This window comes from Equus caballus, chromosome 2 (assembly GCF_041296265.1).
Source record: "Equus caballus isolate H_3958 breed thoroughbred chromosome 2, TB-T2T, whole genome shotgun sequence".
NCBI classification, from domain to species: domain Eukaryota; kingdom Metazoa; phylum Chordata; class Mammalia; order Perissodactyla; family Equidae; genus Equus; species Equus caballus.
In genome coordinates, this window is record NC_091685.1 from 97,991,157 (window position 1) to 98,007,646 (window position 16,490).

General features: G+C 34.9%; 1 protein-coding gene across 33 annotated transcripts in view; it reads left to right on the top strand.

Annotated features, from left to right (window-relative positions):
- ELF2 (E74 like ETS transcription factor 2) overlaps nucleotides 1–16,490 on the top strand; it is a 100,293-nt gene that overhangs the window by 42,702 nt on the left and 41,101 nt on the right. For 22 of the 33 annotated variants that reach the window (XM_070258804.1, XM_070258791.1, XM_070258775.1 and 19 more), the window contains one exon: nucleotides 7,490–7,655. The exons of 2 other annotated variants lie outside the window; for them this stretch is intronic. In XM_070258804.1, the coding sequence (XP_070114905.1) occupies nucleotides 7,490–7,655 (166 nt within the window). Of the gene's footprint in view, nucleotides 1–7,489; nucleotides 7,656–12,219; nucleotides 12,416–14,425; nucleotides 14,529–16,490 lie in introns of all 33 variants that reach the window. 9 more of the 33 variants (XM_070258939.1, XM_070258886.1, XM_070258901.1 and 6 more) reach the window with 2 other exon arrangements.

Consider the following 16,490-nt stretch of genomic DNA (forward strand, 5'->3'; position numbering starts at 1 on the left):
TTTAATATATCCATACAGTGGAATTCTCAGCAATAAAAAGAAATGAATACCTGTATGTGCAACATGTATGAATTTCAATATTATGTGAATTTAAAGAACTCGGACATAAAAAAGCACAAATTGTTGATTCCATATATAAGAAATTTTAGAAAAGGCAAATTTATGGGGTTAGAAACTCAGATTGGTGGTTGCCTAGACCCGTTTGGGTGGGCGGGTAGGGGAGTATGTGGTAGTTGTGGTGAGGGTTTGACTGGTATAGGGAGTGCAAGGGAGCCTTTTGGGGTGATGGAAATGTTCTGTTTCTTGATTGTGATGGTAGTTACAGGGATGTCTACATTTTTGAAAATCCATAGAACTGTACACTTAAAATAGGTGCATTTTATTTATATAAATATACCCAGGTAAAGTCAATTAAAAATTATTTGTTTTATCTGTTGAGATAGATTCTCTAGCAAGTTTTATATTATGCAAATGGTATTTGTTTTTCAAGTTTTCAAATTAGTCCTATTGGCTTTAAGATTTTTTTGTTACTGTTCCATTTATTATTTTTAAATAAAAAAATAGAATTATTTTGATTTTTCTTCTTAATTGTACAGGATGATTGTAAAAAACAACTCCGACATACTGAGAAAACGGAAATCCCTTTATCTGCTCACCTCTCTCTTACTGGGTTATTAATAGTTTGAGATATATTTTTCTAGACTTTTTAATGGATATGTAAGATAAATATTTATGTAAATGGTCTCATACAGTAGTATTGTTCTGTTACCCTTCCCCCGCCCCCCCCACTTGTTTGTATCATGGATTTTTTTCCATGACAATACATAAGATGTCTGCCTTAACCAGTTTTAACTGATGCTGAATAGTCAGTCATTGTATGGATATGCAATAGTTATTTAGTCCATTTCTGATGGGTTTATGTTTTTCTTTTCTATATTGTGAACATCTTGGTTAGGGAACTTGTCTTAAAACTTTACATAGCAAGCACACTTTTTATTTTAGTGACATATTTATTTGGAATGACTTCTGGGGGTAAACAGTTGGAGGGAGATTAGTCCCCCAGAGCCTGTCACGTTGTATGTTTCATTTTTGATAAAGCTTTGAAAGTGGTCTTAGTCTCCACAAAAGAAAAAAGTGGGAAACAAATTCATGTATTTTTAATATACTCCCGAATTTCATGTCTTTCAATATATTTTTAACATACAGTGATAAAGGATTACAGTACCACTATCTTCAGCCATTTTATAGGATTTGTCTTTGGAAACTTCTGATACCTGGAAAGCAATGACTTGAATGCATTATAAAAGGACTTTTTAGGTGAACACTGCAGTGTTGCACTAGTCCTGCCTTTAATTTAAACTAAGAATCTCTCTCCTTGAAGTTTTTGAGATCACTGTTAGTGCTTATTGTAGGGTTGCCATATAAAATACAGGCTGTCCAGTTAAACTTCAGGTAAACAACAAATAACTTTTTACATTAGGGATATCCCAAATGTTGCATGGAACATTCTTATACTTAATATTTGTTGTTTATCTGAAATTCAAATTTAACTGGGTATCCCATGTTTTCATGTGCTAAGGGTGACTACCTTAGCTTATAGGGAACTAGGTAGGTTGTACCAAGACCTGCTGAATCTGCGTTTCATGTGTTTTATTTTGTTTTATTTTTTTATTTTTTTAAAGATTGACCCTGAGCTAACATCTGTTGCCAATCTTCTTCTTTTCTTCTCCCTAAAGCCCTCCAGTACATAGTTGTATATTCTAGCTGTAGGTCCTTCTAGTTTTGCTTTGTGGGATGCCTCCTCAGCATGGCTTGATGAGTGGTACTAGGTCCATGCCCAGGATCTCAACTAGTGAAACCCTGGGTCACCGAAACAGAGTGTGAACTTAACCATTTGGCCACAGGGCTGGCCCCATTTCATGCATTTTAATTATTGCATGTTTTGTGACTTGAGCAAGATTATAGTAATCGTAAGTAAAATAACCTAGTGGAAATGTAAGTTTTTACTATATTATTATAAAACAAAGTCTCCTGATTCCTTCCTTTTCCACCCTCCTTTCCCAGTAAGCTCACTCCTCTACACAGTACAAAGCAATAATTATCTGTGTATCTGTATGCTCTGTCCTCTAGTCCCTAGTATTTGGCAGAGAAAAACCTCATGAAGTTATTTGCTGTTATAGATTAGCAGATGTTGACTCTATGAATACCTGTTAATATTAAAATTTGTTGAGCTTTGTAATTCTTTGAATGAAGCTACAAATAATTAAATGCCACTTCAGTTTATATGAAGTGCATGTTGATGAGGAGGATATGAAAGTTGACTAAGATGTGGACTCTTGCTCTCAAACATCTTACTGTCTCGTCAAGGAGTTGGATATATAAACAGATAATTATAATACAGGATGATGAACAGTGATAATATTAGGCAAACAACTTGTTCTAGAAATACCTGGGATGGAAAAATTGATGCAGATTGGGGGATTCTGGAAGACTCCCTGGAACTGAGCCCTGAGTGGATGAAAAGGATTTAGACAGATATGGAAGGTAATTTCAGGCTACAAAATGAATGTGAGCAAAAGTCATAGAAGCTTTCACATTTGGCAATTAGAACAAGGCAAATAATCAAACAACTATGTGAAGTAATGTAGGGAGAAAGGCTGTGAAGGTGTTGTATTAGTTTCTTGGGGCTGCTGTAACAAAGTACCACTGGGTGGCTTAAACAGTAGTTAGTTATTGTCTCATAGTTCTGGAGGCTAGAAGTTTGAAATCAAGGTGTTGGCACAGTTGGTTCCTTCTGAGGGCTGTGAGGGTGAAGCTCTTCTGTGCCTCTCCTCCTAGCGTTTGGTAGTTTCAGGCGTTTCTTGGCTTGTAGATGCTGTTCCCCTGTGTCTTCCACATCATCTTCTTTCTGTATGTCTCTCTCTGTCCAAATTTCCCCGTTTTATAAGGACACAGTCATATTGGATTAGGGCTCATCTTAACTGGATCATTTGCAAAGACCCTATTGCCAAATAGGCAGGTTCACAAGTTCTAGGGGTTAGGACTTCAACATCTTTTAAGGGGACACAATTCAGTTCTTAACAGGTGGGTTGAAGGTTTTATTTCAGAGTATTGAAAACCATTGTTTAGTATGTTTAACTTTCCTTTTAGACAAATGGGGAGTCATGAAAGCTTTTTGTACAAAGAAGTAATACAAACAATTCTGATTGTCATGTGAAAAGATGTACTCCAAAGTTGAGGGCAAGTAGTAGGCTTGAATACTGTTACTATCGTTACAATATAATAATAGCTATCACTAACAGAGTACATACTCTCTGCTAGACACAAAGTACTTTGTGCATATTTAATTTTCAAGAGACTTTGCGAGGTATGAATAATCTCTTTTTTAAATATGAAGATACTGAGGTTTAGAGAAGAACACAGTGGGGGAAGAGGGGGAGATGTTGAGAGTTTGTTCCATTTTGACATGTGAAGCTGAAGTATTGGTTGAATATTCCTGGAGTGATGTTAAGTTGGAAGTTTAAAGTTTCCTTCTGGATTTCAGGAGATGGGTCAGAGAGGAAGACATATATTTAGTAATCATCAGCATAGAGGCTCTATTTGAAACTTTAAGAACGAGTGGGCCTGCATGGGAAGGTAGTATAGAGTAAAAAGAAGGGAGATGCTGGGGCAGAACCTTAGTAAGTTGGCTACATTTGAGTCACTGGAGATGGAAGAGTCAGAGGAGATGCTTGAAAGTAGAGTGGTAGAAAGAGAACAAAAAGATGGAAGAAATAATTTTTAAGACGAGGTGATGGTCAGCGTATAAGAGTCTACGGAAAGGCAAAGGAGGGTGAAAGCTGAAAGAATTTGGCCCCTGTTGACTTTTTGAGAGAATTGTTTCAGTGAGGTAGTGGAATCCAGATTACAAAGTACATGTAGATAATGAGTCAAGGAGTCACACTGTCCTTTTGAGAGGTGTATACAAGTATAAGAAGCAAAGATCTGGAGTTTAATTAAAAGAAAGAATTGAATTTTTTCTTGAGTAAAAAATATTTTTGCTTTTGTATGGTTAAAGAGAAGGAACCATTGAAATAGTAAAACAAAACAAAACCCAGCGAAGATATAAGAGAGAGGAGAGTGGGTCCAGAATTCTACTGGGTGGGGAAGAGAGTATAGATAGAGGAATTGGCCTTGTACAGAATTCTAGTCCTCAAGTATTTCATAGTTTAGAAAATTTGATTTATATCCTGCTGGTAGGGTGGGGGAGGGGAGTTCATAACATAAAATAATCTCAGACTAATGTTACTATTAAAAATACCATTAGATTTCAGGGGCTGGCCCCGTGGCCGAGTGGTTAAGTTCGCGCGCTCCGCTGCAGGCGGCCCAGTGTTTCGTCGGTTCGAATCCTGGGCGCGGACATGGCACTGCTCGTCAGACCACGCTGAGGCAGCGTCCCACATGCCACAACTAGAGGAACCCACAACGAAGAATACACAACTATGTACCGGGGGGCTTTGGGGAGAAAAAGGAAAAAATAAAATCTTAAAAAAAAAAAAAAATACCATTAGATTTCAGAGGAGTGAAAGGAGTTTAAGTCCCTTGGATTATATATATATAAATATTTACTGCCTAGGTCAATACTAGTTCAGATGCTACTTATGATGTTTCTTTCTGAGTTTCTGTTGAGTGGAGACCTCATCAGTCTTTACCTGTCCCATGCTTCTGCTTAACAGCAATTTTATAGCTACGTGGTGCTGCCTGGAGGCTTTGGTTATAAAGCTGAGCAAGAAGCGTGGAGATTCAACTGTTCATATATCCAATTTGTGGGAAAGACTTTTTTTAACATTAAAAAAGTTGGTCTTACATTTTTTGCCTTATACATAGTAGGAAATTCAATGTTAATATTCAGCATGTACTTTCTTTTTTTAAATTTTACTGTATCTTTGTTTTGTAATTTATCTAAATTTTTTTGTGAAATATTTCATACAAAATGAAGAATGTATAAAATATATATATTTCAGTTAAGAATAACAAAAAGAATACATATTACCTATCACTCAGGTTAAAAAATAGAGATTAGTAGTATTGAAAATACTAAGTGTGCCCCTCTCTTATATCCCCATCGCTGTCCTCAGAGGTGCCATTATCCTGATTTATGTGTTATCATTCCTTTACTTTTCTTTATAGTTTTATTGTCTGTGGATATATTCTTAAACAACATATTGTATACTTTGGAAAAAATGAATAATGTACCAAGCTAACTGAGTTAGGGAAGGCCAGCATTGCTGTAGTTAGATGAAGGCTTCCAGGAAAAGGGCTGACTATCAGGCATCAGGTTCACTGAGTTTGAAAAGCTACTCGGGTAATCAGTAAGCAATGTCATGAGTTAGTTCTTGGAAACATAAAGCCATCTTGGTCACGTATCTGGCAGTGCTACAGTATGGACCTGGTATTGCAGGTTTGTTCAGCAAGTATATGGTCACATGAGAAGAGTGCAGTTCTTTATTTTTGGTTAGTAAGCTCTTCGTGGTCTTCTTCCAACACTTAGGAGTAGATCAAAGTGGAACACATCTGAGAGGTAAAATGAGTGTTCTCAGCTGATCCAGGTAGCAAGGCAAGGTGGAGTGAGTAGGTACATCAAGGCAGCCAAACATAAATAAAAATTTGGAATAGGCTTACCTGGGCATTGTATCCTTACGAACAATGTCTTTGGTTATCTTGGTGATCACAGTTTACCACGTTGTATCAGGAGTCACATTGCTACAGTATGGACTGGTTACCCTTTAAATCCAGTGCACAGCTGGCATCCTGGAATCTCTCTTCACAGTCCTCCTTGAAGATTAGAATTGTCTCTGTCCCATGTTGGATCTCCTACATTCTGTATCCTAAGTCCTTGTCTTTATTAAAAATTTACTCTTTTTTTGATGGACTTACATGTTCCAGTTGCTTCTTGAGAAAGAATGCATAGAGAGTAAATATTTTGAGATCTTTCATGTCTGAAAAAATACCTTTATTTTACTTTCATAAGATGGTTTGACTGGGTGAAGAAATCTAGGTTGGAAATAATTTTCCTTTATAATTCTGAAGAAATGGCTCCATTGTCATCTTCCTTCCAGCGTAACTGTTGAGAAGACTGAAGTCTGAGTCTTAGTGCTTTGTATATGACTTGTATTTTCTTTCTAGAAGCTTGTAGAACCTTCTTTTTGTCCCCAGTGTTGTGATATTTCACAATGGTGTGCCTCAGTGTAGGTCTCCCTTAATTTTTTATACTGAACACTTGGTACGTCCTTTCAAATGGGCAGCTCATATCCTTCAGCTCTAGAAAATTTTCTGGAATTCTTTCATATCTTCCCAACCTTCCCACCCACCTCCTCACCCCCACCTTTCCATTTTCTTTTTCTAGAACTCCTGTTATTCAGATATTGGACCTCCTGGATGAGGTTCTCTAATGTTGCTCTCCTTTCCCTCCTATTTTCCATTGCTTTATCTTTTTTCTGTGGTTCCTGGAAGATTACCTCAATTTTATCTTTCAAGCCTCTGTTATTTCAGCTATTGCGTTTTTAATTTCTAAGAACTCTTTATTTTTTAATGTTAGTAAATTGTATTCTGTTCTTGTTTCATGGATATAATGTTTTCTCATATCTCTATGAAGAATATGAATATATATGTGTGTGTGTGTATGTATATGTATATATCCTATGTTAGAGGCTTTTGGCTGCCTGCTCATGATTAAAAGTGGAGAACTAAAAAGCTGATTGGAAATTCGGTTTTTGATACAGTACGGATACTAGCAGATATGCCTAATATACCTCAAAGATGCTCTTGTTTTTCCCTCTCCAGAAAGTAACTCTCCAATCTTCTGTTGAGGTGAGGGAGGGCTTGTTGTCATGGAGGAGGGAGCAGTCTAGTGCTTTTCAAACAGCTTTAATGTAATCCTTCTTGTTTTTAACCCCCCCCCCCCCCCCCCCCCCACTTTCTGTACCACCTGCTGCTCCTCCATTTCTAGAAGTAATTGGTACTGCCTTCTGTGGATTCTCCAGTGTAAGATGTTTTGTTTGCCAACTTTCTTTTTTGCTGCCAGGCTATGATATTCAGTTTTCGTGGGTCTGCTAAATCACTTAATAATAATACTCATCCATCCACTTTCAATCTTCCCAAGATTTTCTTGGTCTTATCTCTTCTCCTTATGGGTATATGTCTAAAAGTCTTTTACTACCTTTCAGTGGGCTTTCCTGAGAGAGTAAAATTATATGCATATTTTTAATTTGCCATCTTAATCCCAAAGCCTTAATTATTTAAAATGTTTAATCTATGTCTCACCTCTTGAGAGTTAGAAGATTATTGAAGTTACCCCTTTTCATCTCTTGTTTGGGTTTTTACAGTCATATTTATAATACATGAAACTCATTGTGTGGACTCCTTGAGACTATATGAACTCAAGGATTTATAAGTGAATCCAGCATTTGTGAATAAAAAGGTTGATTGTTTTTTAAATTTGCTCTTGTAGGAAAGTGAAAAGGTTTCTGAATACCCAGCAGTGATTGTGGAGCCAGTTCCAAGTGCCAGATTAGAGCAGGGCTATGCAGCCCAGGTTCTGGTTTATGATGATGAGACTTATATGATGCAAGATGTGGCAGAAGAACAAGAAGTTGAGACCGAGAATGTGGAAACAGGTAGACGTCTCATAAAATGTTTATTATTTATAACTCTCTCATTTCGTAAAGTGTCAACATTATTATTGCCGGATGAATAATATACCAAAGAACCTCTTTATAATGCTATTAGTATAGCTTGGAAACCAGTGAAACGTCTCTTGTTTAAGGGAAGGTATATAGATATAAGAAGTTCTACATTATAATTTTTTGAAGTATGAGTCTCATAATCATGGACCTTAAGGACAAATTACAGGATCATAATAATAAAATTATTTTTTTCATTTTTTTCTGGGAGTGTGAATATTGACTAGTTGTTATTTACTTAGAGAAGTTAGTAGGCTAGTATATGAGGCTAACTTTTTTTTAATTCAAAAAATAAATATAATATGCTCATTCTATAACAGATTAACAGTTTCTTTGAATAAATATCATAGAGCAGTATGGTTCCTTTTTTCTGAGGTCAGAAGCATCTTTGTAGTAGTCTGTCAAATTCCTTTTCCCTTTTTGTCTTCTTAGAAATTTTGGTATTTCAGTCTGTCTGTGGTGAGATAACTGTATGTTTAATTGGGGATTAGTATGTATAATTCTTGGAGAAACTTTTTCATTTTTGCCATTGACCATAAAGAAAATAGAGTATTTTACAAGCAGGATTGTAGTGACTATTTTATAAGAATAAACATTAAAATTCATCTTTAGCAATTAATGGAGAAAAAGAATCCTATTACTTGGTTTATAATACTAATAAAAATTCTTAAGTATTTAAATCAAGTTCCGTAAATGTGGCAAAGTCTCCTGATTAAAAATTTTGAGTATTTCATGTCTTTCTGCTTGTTGAGGCCCAGTAGCACTCCCTAGGACTTGTGGCTTCTTCCAGCTTAAAGCTGTTTTTCCTCCAGTTTTATTTCTTACTGAGCTGAGGGATTGGAAGTTACATTGCTCTTCAGAGCAATAAGGACAACAGTGCCAGCAAACCCCATGTGAAGTGGTAATCAACTCATTTTATCAAAACAGGTAGCTAAACACTTCATATAGGCTTTGTGACTGTAGTCTGGAGTGGTTCTTGATTTACAGTAGATAACGCAAGTGGCAGGAAGATACATGTGATTTTTTGAGTTTGGGGAGTTTTCCAGTCTGAAACTAGTGCAGTGGCAGAGATGAATTTTCTTCTTGAGGAAAAGAATAGGAAGAGCAGTTGAAAGTATTATGCAGCATGATATTTTGAAGTAGATATTGTACTAATTTTATTATAAGAGCATAACTAAGTAGAAAACTAATAGCATGAGAAAAAAAGTATGATAGCTTAAGTTGAATGAAAAAAATATATAACCTGTTTGAAATTTCTGGAAAATGTCTTGATCAAAAAAAGTAAGGAAGACTATGATTTTGGTAGCAAATTGGAAACTTTGTAAAAATGAAAACCACAGTGCCAAATTTGCATCAGTAGAAAATTACGATATTTATCACATTAAAATACCAGAGCAGGTTGGCCAGATCTTACTGGTTGTATAATTGATGGTCAGTGTTTCATTAATTTAAATTATTCAGGTATAACAATTCCAAATAGCAACAAATATAATCCTCTTAAGGGATTTTATTTTCCTAGTCTTTTTGAACTCTGAGGGTGATGGTATCTTTTGCAGGGCCAAGGTATGAGTGATTGTGATATTGAAAAAGAGGATATACAAAGTCTGGGTTAAAGAACAGTTACTTTTGTGATATTTTAAAAGTGGTTTTTGAATACTTAATATATTTATTTTTCTTCAACACTGAAAAGAAATGTTAGTAAATAACTTACATTATTCTAGAATAGTCTAAAAGTACCTGAGAAGTTCAGCTTACATTTTTAATTCCATTCTGGCTTTTTTTTTTAATCTATGCTTGCTTTAATACTTCTAAAAATAAAGAATAGTATAGCTATTCTTTTCTCTCTTTACAGAACAACACTGTAAAACTTAGAATTCAGATACAACTGTTTGAAAGGCAATGCCAAATTCAGACTGAAAACTGCTGTCTCATATATCTATAATCAGAACAATTTAAACATTTGCATTTGTCCATCATAAGGCATGCAGAACTTGGAGACTACAATATACTAAGTTATTTTAAAATATGATGGCTCATGGATTTTTAAAGTAACTATAAGGATTGTTAATATATATAGATTAGTTTAGAATCAGCTAATCCGAGCTTAACTTTGTTTTCATTTAAAGGATAAAATACATTTTTAAACAAGTTAAAATCTAAATAAGTTTTCATTCTTCTGACATCTAGAACAGATGAATAAAGGTTGTTATGACTTACTGTAATGCATGTTTCCTTCTAGGCAGTGGATTAGGATCAGGTTCGTTTCTTGTGGTGATATAAATTTTTAACTTAAATTCCAGATATGTATAGGTTTTGCAGAAGAAGCTGACTGGGAAGAAAAGAAAAGTCATGTTTATAATATGGCTATAGCATTTTTTATTTGGTGAATTGGTGGAAATCAGATCCAGTATAGAATAAAATTTGTTTTTGCACATTGTACATTATATTATACATTAATAACTTAGATTATGTTAGTCTAAGAAATGTTTGAAATTGTATTTAGTGACTTGTTATATCAGTTCTCTGTGTGTTTACATTGAGGTTTTTCTTCTTTTATTCCTATATACCGACGTGTATATGTCTGTATCCGAAACTGCTCATGATGTCATCCAGGCAGGAGTACAAAAATCATGTAATGATGTACATTTAGCCATCTTCATTATTTTGTGTATAAAGTGATTTCTCGTTTTCTTAGTAGTAATTATAGTCTATTTTGCTTCACCTTTTTATAGACTTAAAGTCTATATTTCCCTCATGGAGCTTGTGTGTAGTAGTAATTCTCTCTTAAATTTTATAGGAAAAACCGCATGTGTTTTGAAACGTTAAAAATAGGCATATTCATCTAAACCTATAAATTGCTTTTTGATGATAATTGAAGATTAGTAATCATAAAGAGCTTTTGAGGAATAGTAGTGAAGTATGGATGAACGGTGATCTTGACTCTGGCAGGCAGGAAATACCTTTGCCACTGGCTGCAGACTCCACCAGTTCTGGAGGCTTGCTGGGTAGACTGATGTGGTGAGTTGGGGGTGGAAGCAAATCTCATGGATTCCCTACTGAGATTTGAAAATGCAGTTTTTATGTTCACTCTTAAAAAAATTATGTATATAAATGTTAAAAGGTTATTACAGATTACCATTTAAAAAGTAGCAAATTTATACCAATGCAGTCAATAATAGATAAGTTTTGATAGACATCTTTTAACACTTGCCTGAGAAGACTAAGCAAATGTTTAGGATCTGCTTCTTCTTCTTGTACCTTAACTTATTATATTTATCCTCTTAACCTTCCACATTAATTTATAAGAATACATCAACAAATACTTTGCATTTGTTATGTACAAGAGCAGTGTTTTCAACACGTTTCTTTCCCTCAAGGGGTTAATAATTATGGAGATAAAATATATATATTATAGTCAAAATATAAAGCAGCATAGAATTAATTTAGTGCTATTTACAAATTCAAAGAAATTCTCAGAAGAGGAAAGTTCAATTTACAGGATTAGGCAACGTTTTAGAGAAAGTAAAGAAGAAGCACAGATGGACAGATTTGGATGGGCAGATAGGAGGTAGGTGAAAAGCACTGTAGACTGAGGGAAATATAATTAATAAATGGATGGAATATTGAAATTCAAGGCATGTGTAAGATATTGAGTAAATGAGACTGGCAGGAGCTTCCATTACGAGTTGTGACTAAATTGTGCTTTGAACCCGAGTTAGTAATTAGGCATATAAGAAGCAGAAAGATTTGGAAGGTTTTGAGTAGAAAGTACTAATTAGCATCTCAGGAGCTACAGGATGAATTATAGGGGAAAAGATGAGGCAGGAAGACTAGCTGTTGTACTATGAGTCAAGGGATGACTTGAGAAATACGAAAACAAGGTGGAAGCAATAGGAACTTCAGATGGGGCTTATAGAAGGGAAGATCTAACAAGACTTGACATGACAGATTAGGGGGAGAGGCATAGTTAGGTAAGATATTACCCGTAGTTTTTGGACCCTAAGTGATAGCCATAGTATCATATAGGGAGTTGAGGAAGGCAAGACTGTTTCGGGAAGCAGATAAGTTTGGTAATAGGCGTGTTGATTTTGAATTGAAGCAGAGCATCTAAGGGGAAATAGGTATTTAAAGATGCACAAATGTATAGTCAGGATCGCATCACCAAGGAGATGGCATACTCAAATTAGGATAATTTAAGGAATGTTTTAATAAATGGCTACTTAAAAATATGTGGGCAGGCATTGGATGACCATAAAAGAGAGGGTGGTATTCCAGAGCTAGCAATAGCAGAGCTGTCTCTTTCCTTTGGCCCAAGGACCAGAAGGAGGGAAGGGTTATCGGAACCCAGAAGAGAGCCCTGGAGAGAAGGTCACTTTGGGAGAATCTGGGACCTTTGGTCAAAGGACACAGCTGGCTTGAGGGCAGAAATAAGTACTCTGATTTTATTCTCCTTTCTCCCTCTATTCCCCTGCCATGGCACTCCATTGACCAAACCCAGTCTGAAGCCGTGGGAGCCCTGTTGATGAAGTCAGCCTCCTGACACAGAGCAGAGGAAGGGTGGAGAATAGATCTGGAGGGGCAAATAGACGATATCGAGTACACCTGAAGCTTAGTAAAGAACGGCCGAGGAGAGACTGATTTGGGAATCATCCTCACTGAAGCCTTGGAAATAAATGAAACCTCCAAGGAGAAAGGTATTTGAGAGATTTCCCTAAGGGGTAAGATATTTAAATTGTGTATTTGTCTCTCTGTGATCTAAAGAAATGGCACAGACTTAAGGAATTAACCTTAGGGAATGTTTGCATTTTGAGGAAAAATGAGAGCCAGAGAGTAGTCAAATATGATAGAAAATCCTGGGTGACTATTCCCGAGCTTAATCGTTTTTTTTCTTTTTAGCCTTTTAAAGTAGCGCTCTTTGTAGGGAAAGGAAGAATGTTGATTAGGTTAGTTAGTCCTGGTTTCACATTTCTGCCTTATCACTTACTTGGCAGTATTTAACCTTTTCAGAGTCTGTTTCACTGTCATAAAATAGGAATTCATAAAATAAATATATTAAAGCACAGTGCTTGTGAGGTTGTGGGTGCTCCGTAAGTGTTCCATTAACTTTATTAGGACCTTTCCTTGTGCTTTCAAATATGGAGAAGGTCTTTCATACATTAAAACAGAACAGTTGTTTACTTCTCTGTGGAGTTTTTCTCTTTTGTTTCACTTCCACTTTTTAACAAAACAAATGCTTTATACGTTCAGTCCGTACTTTTTCCTTATTATTCCTTCCTTAACTTACTGTGCTTTGGCATCTCCATTTCTCATTCTCCAGCTGCTCTTTATTTATCAGATTTCAAAGTCCACTCCTCTGCCAAATTTAGTGACTCACGGAATCATCCAGAAGCAGATCCATTCTGGCTTTCTTAGCTACTGAAACACTGTATTCTAGCTCTTTTCCTTACTGCCTCTTGCATGGACTATGCTATTTATGCTTCTGAGCTTTTGCTCAAATACAGTTTTCTATCAAGAATCTGTTCAGGTATTATCTATTCTTTAAGGCCTAGCCTCATGAAACTTGCCACAGTGATTGTGGCCTACATTAAACACCCCCTCCTTCCCTGGTCTTCTGTTCGACCATCTGCATGTAGGCACTTGACCATTTACTTTCTTGTACAGTCCTTTGTGTGTATACCCCTTTTGTTTTCAAAGTGAGCTTATAAGTCCTTTGAAGACAGAGACCATATTTTTTAATTTTTTCGAATGTAGTGTATATAATACAGTGTTTAACACATAGATGTTAGGAAATACATACTGAAACAAATTGAGTTTTGACTTGTAGTATAATCAAGAACCGTTTATGTGAGATCTTAAATATATTTTCTTTTTTGTTTATATGGTAAATATTGAATACCTTAAGGTTATTTAAAGTATAAAAAAAAGTCATCCAAAAAACATAAATGTAGTCATCCAAAATATATCAAAGCCGTAGTGTCATACTTAGATTAACTTCATCTTAAAATCACAGTACGTTTTAATCATTCTTGCTTACATCTAAATTTGATTTTTCTCTTATAATAAAAGCAATACATGCTCATTGGAAAAATTGGAAAGTATTGTAAAGAATAAACAAACAGTGAAAATCACCTATCATCTTACCAATAAGGGGACAGTAATTTCTGCTTTTTTACATTTCCTGCTGGTCTTTTTTTAATGTACATTTTAAGCATAATTAACATCGTGTAATGTAATACAAGTAGACTTACTAATCTTTATTAACAAACATTGGCTGACAGGGATCTGGGAACTTCCTACCTCTTCTGATCATTGGGTACAAGATTTTAGTTTTTAACCAAGTAGCAAAACATAAAAAGTTGGTCTTAGTTAATTATTAAGAAAACTTAAACAACTTTTTTTATGATCAACAAAATTGTGTTCAGAGATTTGTTGAAAAGATAGATAAAAATTTTTATATAATTCAACGAAAAGAAGTGCTTTTTTTTAAATAAATGAAAGTGTAGGTTTTTAAAATGCATTTAAAAAAAAGAAAACCAGATTTCTCTCTTGAAAAATAAGATAAAGAGCCAAATTTCTTTCTTGAAGAATCTCAAGACTAAGTTGACTTCATGATGAGCTGTGATAACTTTGTATTTGTTATACTATCAGAAATCCTCCCTGTGGCACAAAAGGACTCTTTTAATTAGAAAATATTGTTGCCACAGGGAGGTAGAAGATCGACATGAAAAACTGGGGATCTGAAAAGGAGCCCCTATCCTAGGATTACCTGAAGGTGAAACAGATTGAGCCAGAAGGAAGACAATGCTGGTAGGTTGGTTTTTAATTTATTAAGAATTTGTACAATTTTACGTTTAATTACAATTATTTCAACTACCTATACCATATTTTTGTTTTAAGGGTGACAATGATTCCTCCTTAAGGAGGGAGAAATAAAACAATAGTATTTTTCCTCCTAAACAATTTGCTATCGGAGTTATCCCTGCCATGTTCCTAATGTTTGTTTCTTCTTATAGATAAGCTCTAAGGCTATTTCATGCCTCCACTTTCTTAGAAGCTACTACTGACTGAACATCTTCAAGTTTTTTTTTTGCATTTCTGTTATTTCTGCTTCTAATCTAGACTTCTGAAATTTTTTTTAAGAGATTTTTTCTTCCACTTGTCTATTTTCTTGAGTTTAGCCTAGTCGTTAGTCTAAGTAAAATGTGAATCTTAAGTTCATTTAGTTTTGATTCTGGAATTGTTTGACTTATAAATGTACTGTGATTTAGATAAGTTACAAAGCATTATTAGAGAAAAGTTAATGTTTTAATAACTGTATTTCATTTAGCCTAAGATGCCATGAATTGTAATAAACATTATTCTTAGACCACGAAAAGAAAAAATGCTGCCAGTGATAAATTTTAGGATACCCTCAATTGTAAGAGACATCCTGATTTCAGAGATGGCAAAATGTGAAAAAATATGCCTCTTAGAATTAATGAAATATGGTATCATGCAATTATGAATCTTCTTGAAATTCCTGTTTACTGGGAATTGGACATTAAAATATCAGGTTTATGAAAAATGGAGGTGAGTTGTAATTGTGAAAGTCCCTGTATGTGTTGAGTAAGATCTCTAAATTCTTTACTTTAAAGAGAGGGTTTTTAATTTTGTTTAAATGTATACAAAATAACCATAAGGTGTTACATTATGGAAAGTATAGAAGATGAAAATTATTTTAATATTTACTTAAACCAGTAAATAGAGTTTTCTCATAATTGTCACTTTTTAATTGGATTTTGTGATCTAAAAAGAAAATGAAATGCAGCTTCTGTTTTCTAAACTATCATTTTAAAACAAGATCCTTTAAGGACTCTTTAAAATAGGCACTGATTTTTAGTGTACTTGAATATATGTTTACAGATTATTAATTATGTGAAGGAAAAAATAGTGGGCAAAAGCAAAGAACTACCCTGTCAATTAATAAAGCAGAAATGAAAAGGAATGATCTTAAATGGAATTTGTATACTTTTCAATAAACATCTATTTTATGTAAAAGGAAAGATATCTAGAAAATAGATCATGGAAGAATGTTTGGTTTTGGAAACAAGTAGCATTCATTCCTTTCCACTCAGACTTTTTAAAAAAAAAAACACTAGCTAACTTTTAATTTTACCATATAACAATGTGTCTAAGTAATACAGTTTTATTAATTCAGTCTGAGGAGAGGGCTAAATAGGATTATATAGAATTTTAAGTGAGTAGCCACAGTGTTAGAAATGTTGCCAAGTAGGGATAGCTCAAGGTTCTTAGAGGTACAAATAGGAGTGCTTAAAGCACATCTCTAGGCAAATCCATACATGCGTTCAGCCTCTGCCAGCTCTTCCTGAGGACCTGCAGCTTGCCGGGCTCAGAGTCGGATATCTTGTAAACAAGACCCTGTCTTTGCCCTCACTAGGCTTTCAGCTTTGTGGAGAAGATGAACAATTAAACACGTTATTAAATTAAATGTGATGAGTGTTATCATAGGATTAATGAAAGATTTAGGGAGGATACACTAGGGGAATGCCTAGGAGGTCAGAGAATGCCTCCCTGAGGAAGTGACATTTAAACAGATTGAAAGGGGTTGAAGTAATCAGCCAAGTAGAGAATAGCATGGTTGAAGGTCTGGAGGAAGGAGAACATGGCCTATTTGAGTTGTGGAAAAGAATTCAATATGGCTAGAATATGGATTATGAGATGGAAAGGGGATTAAAATTAGGCTAAAGAGGTAAAAAAAAAAAATTACTA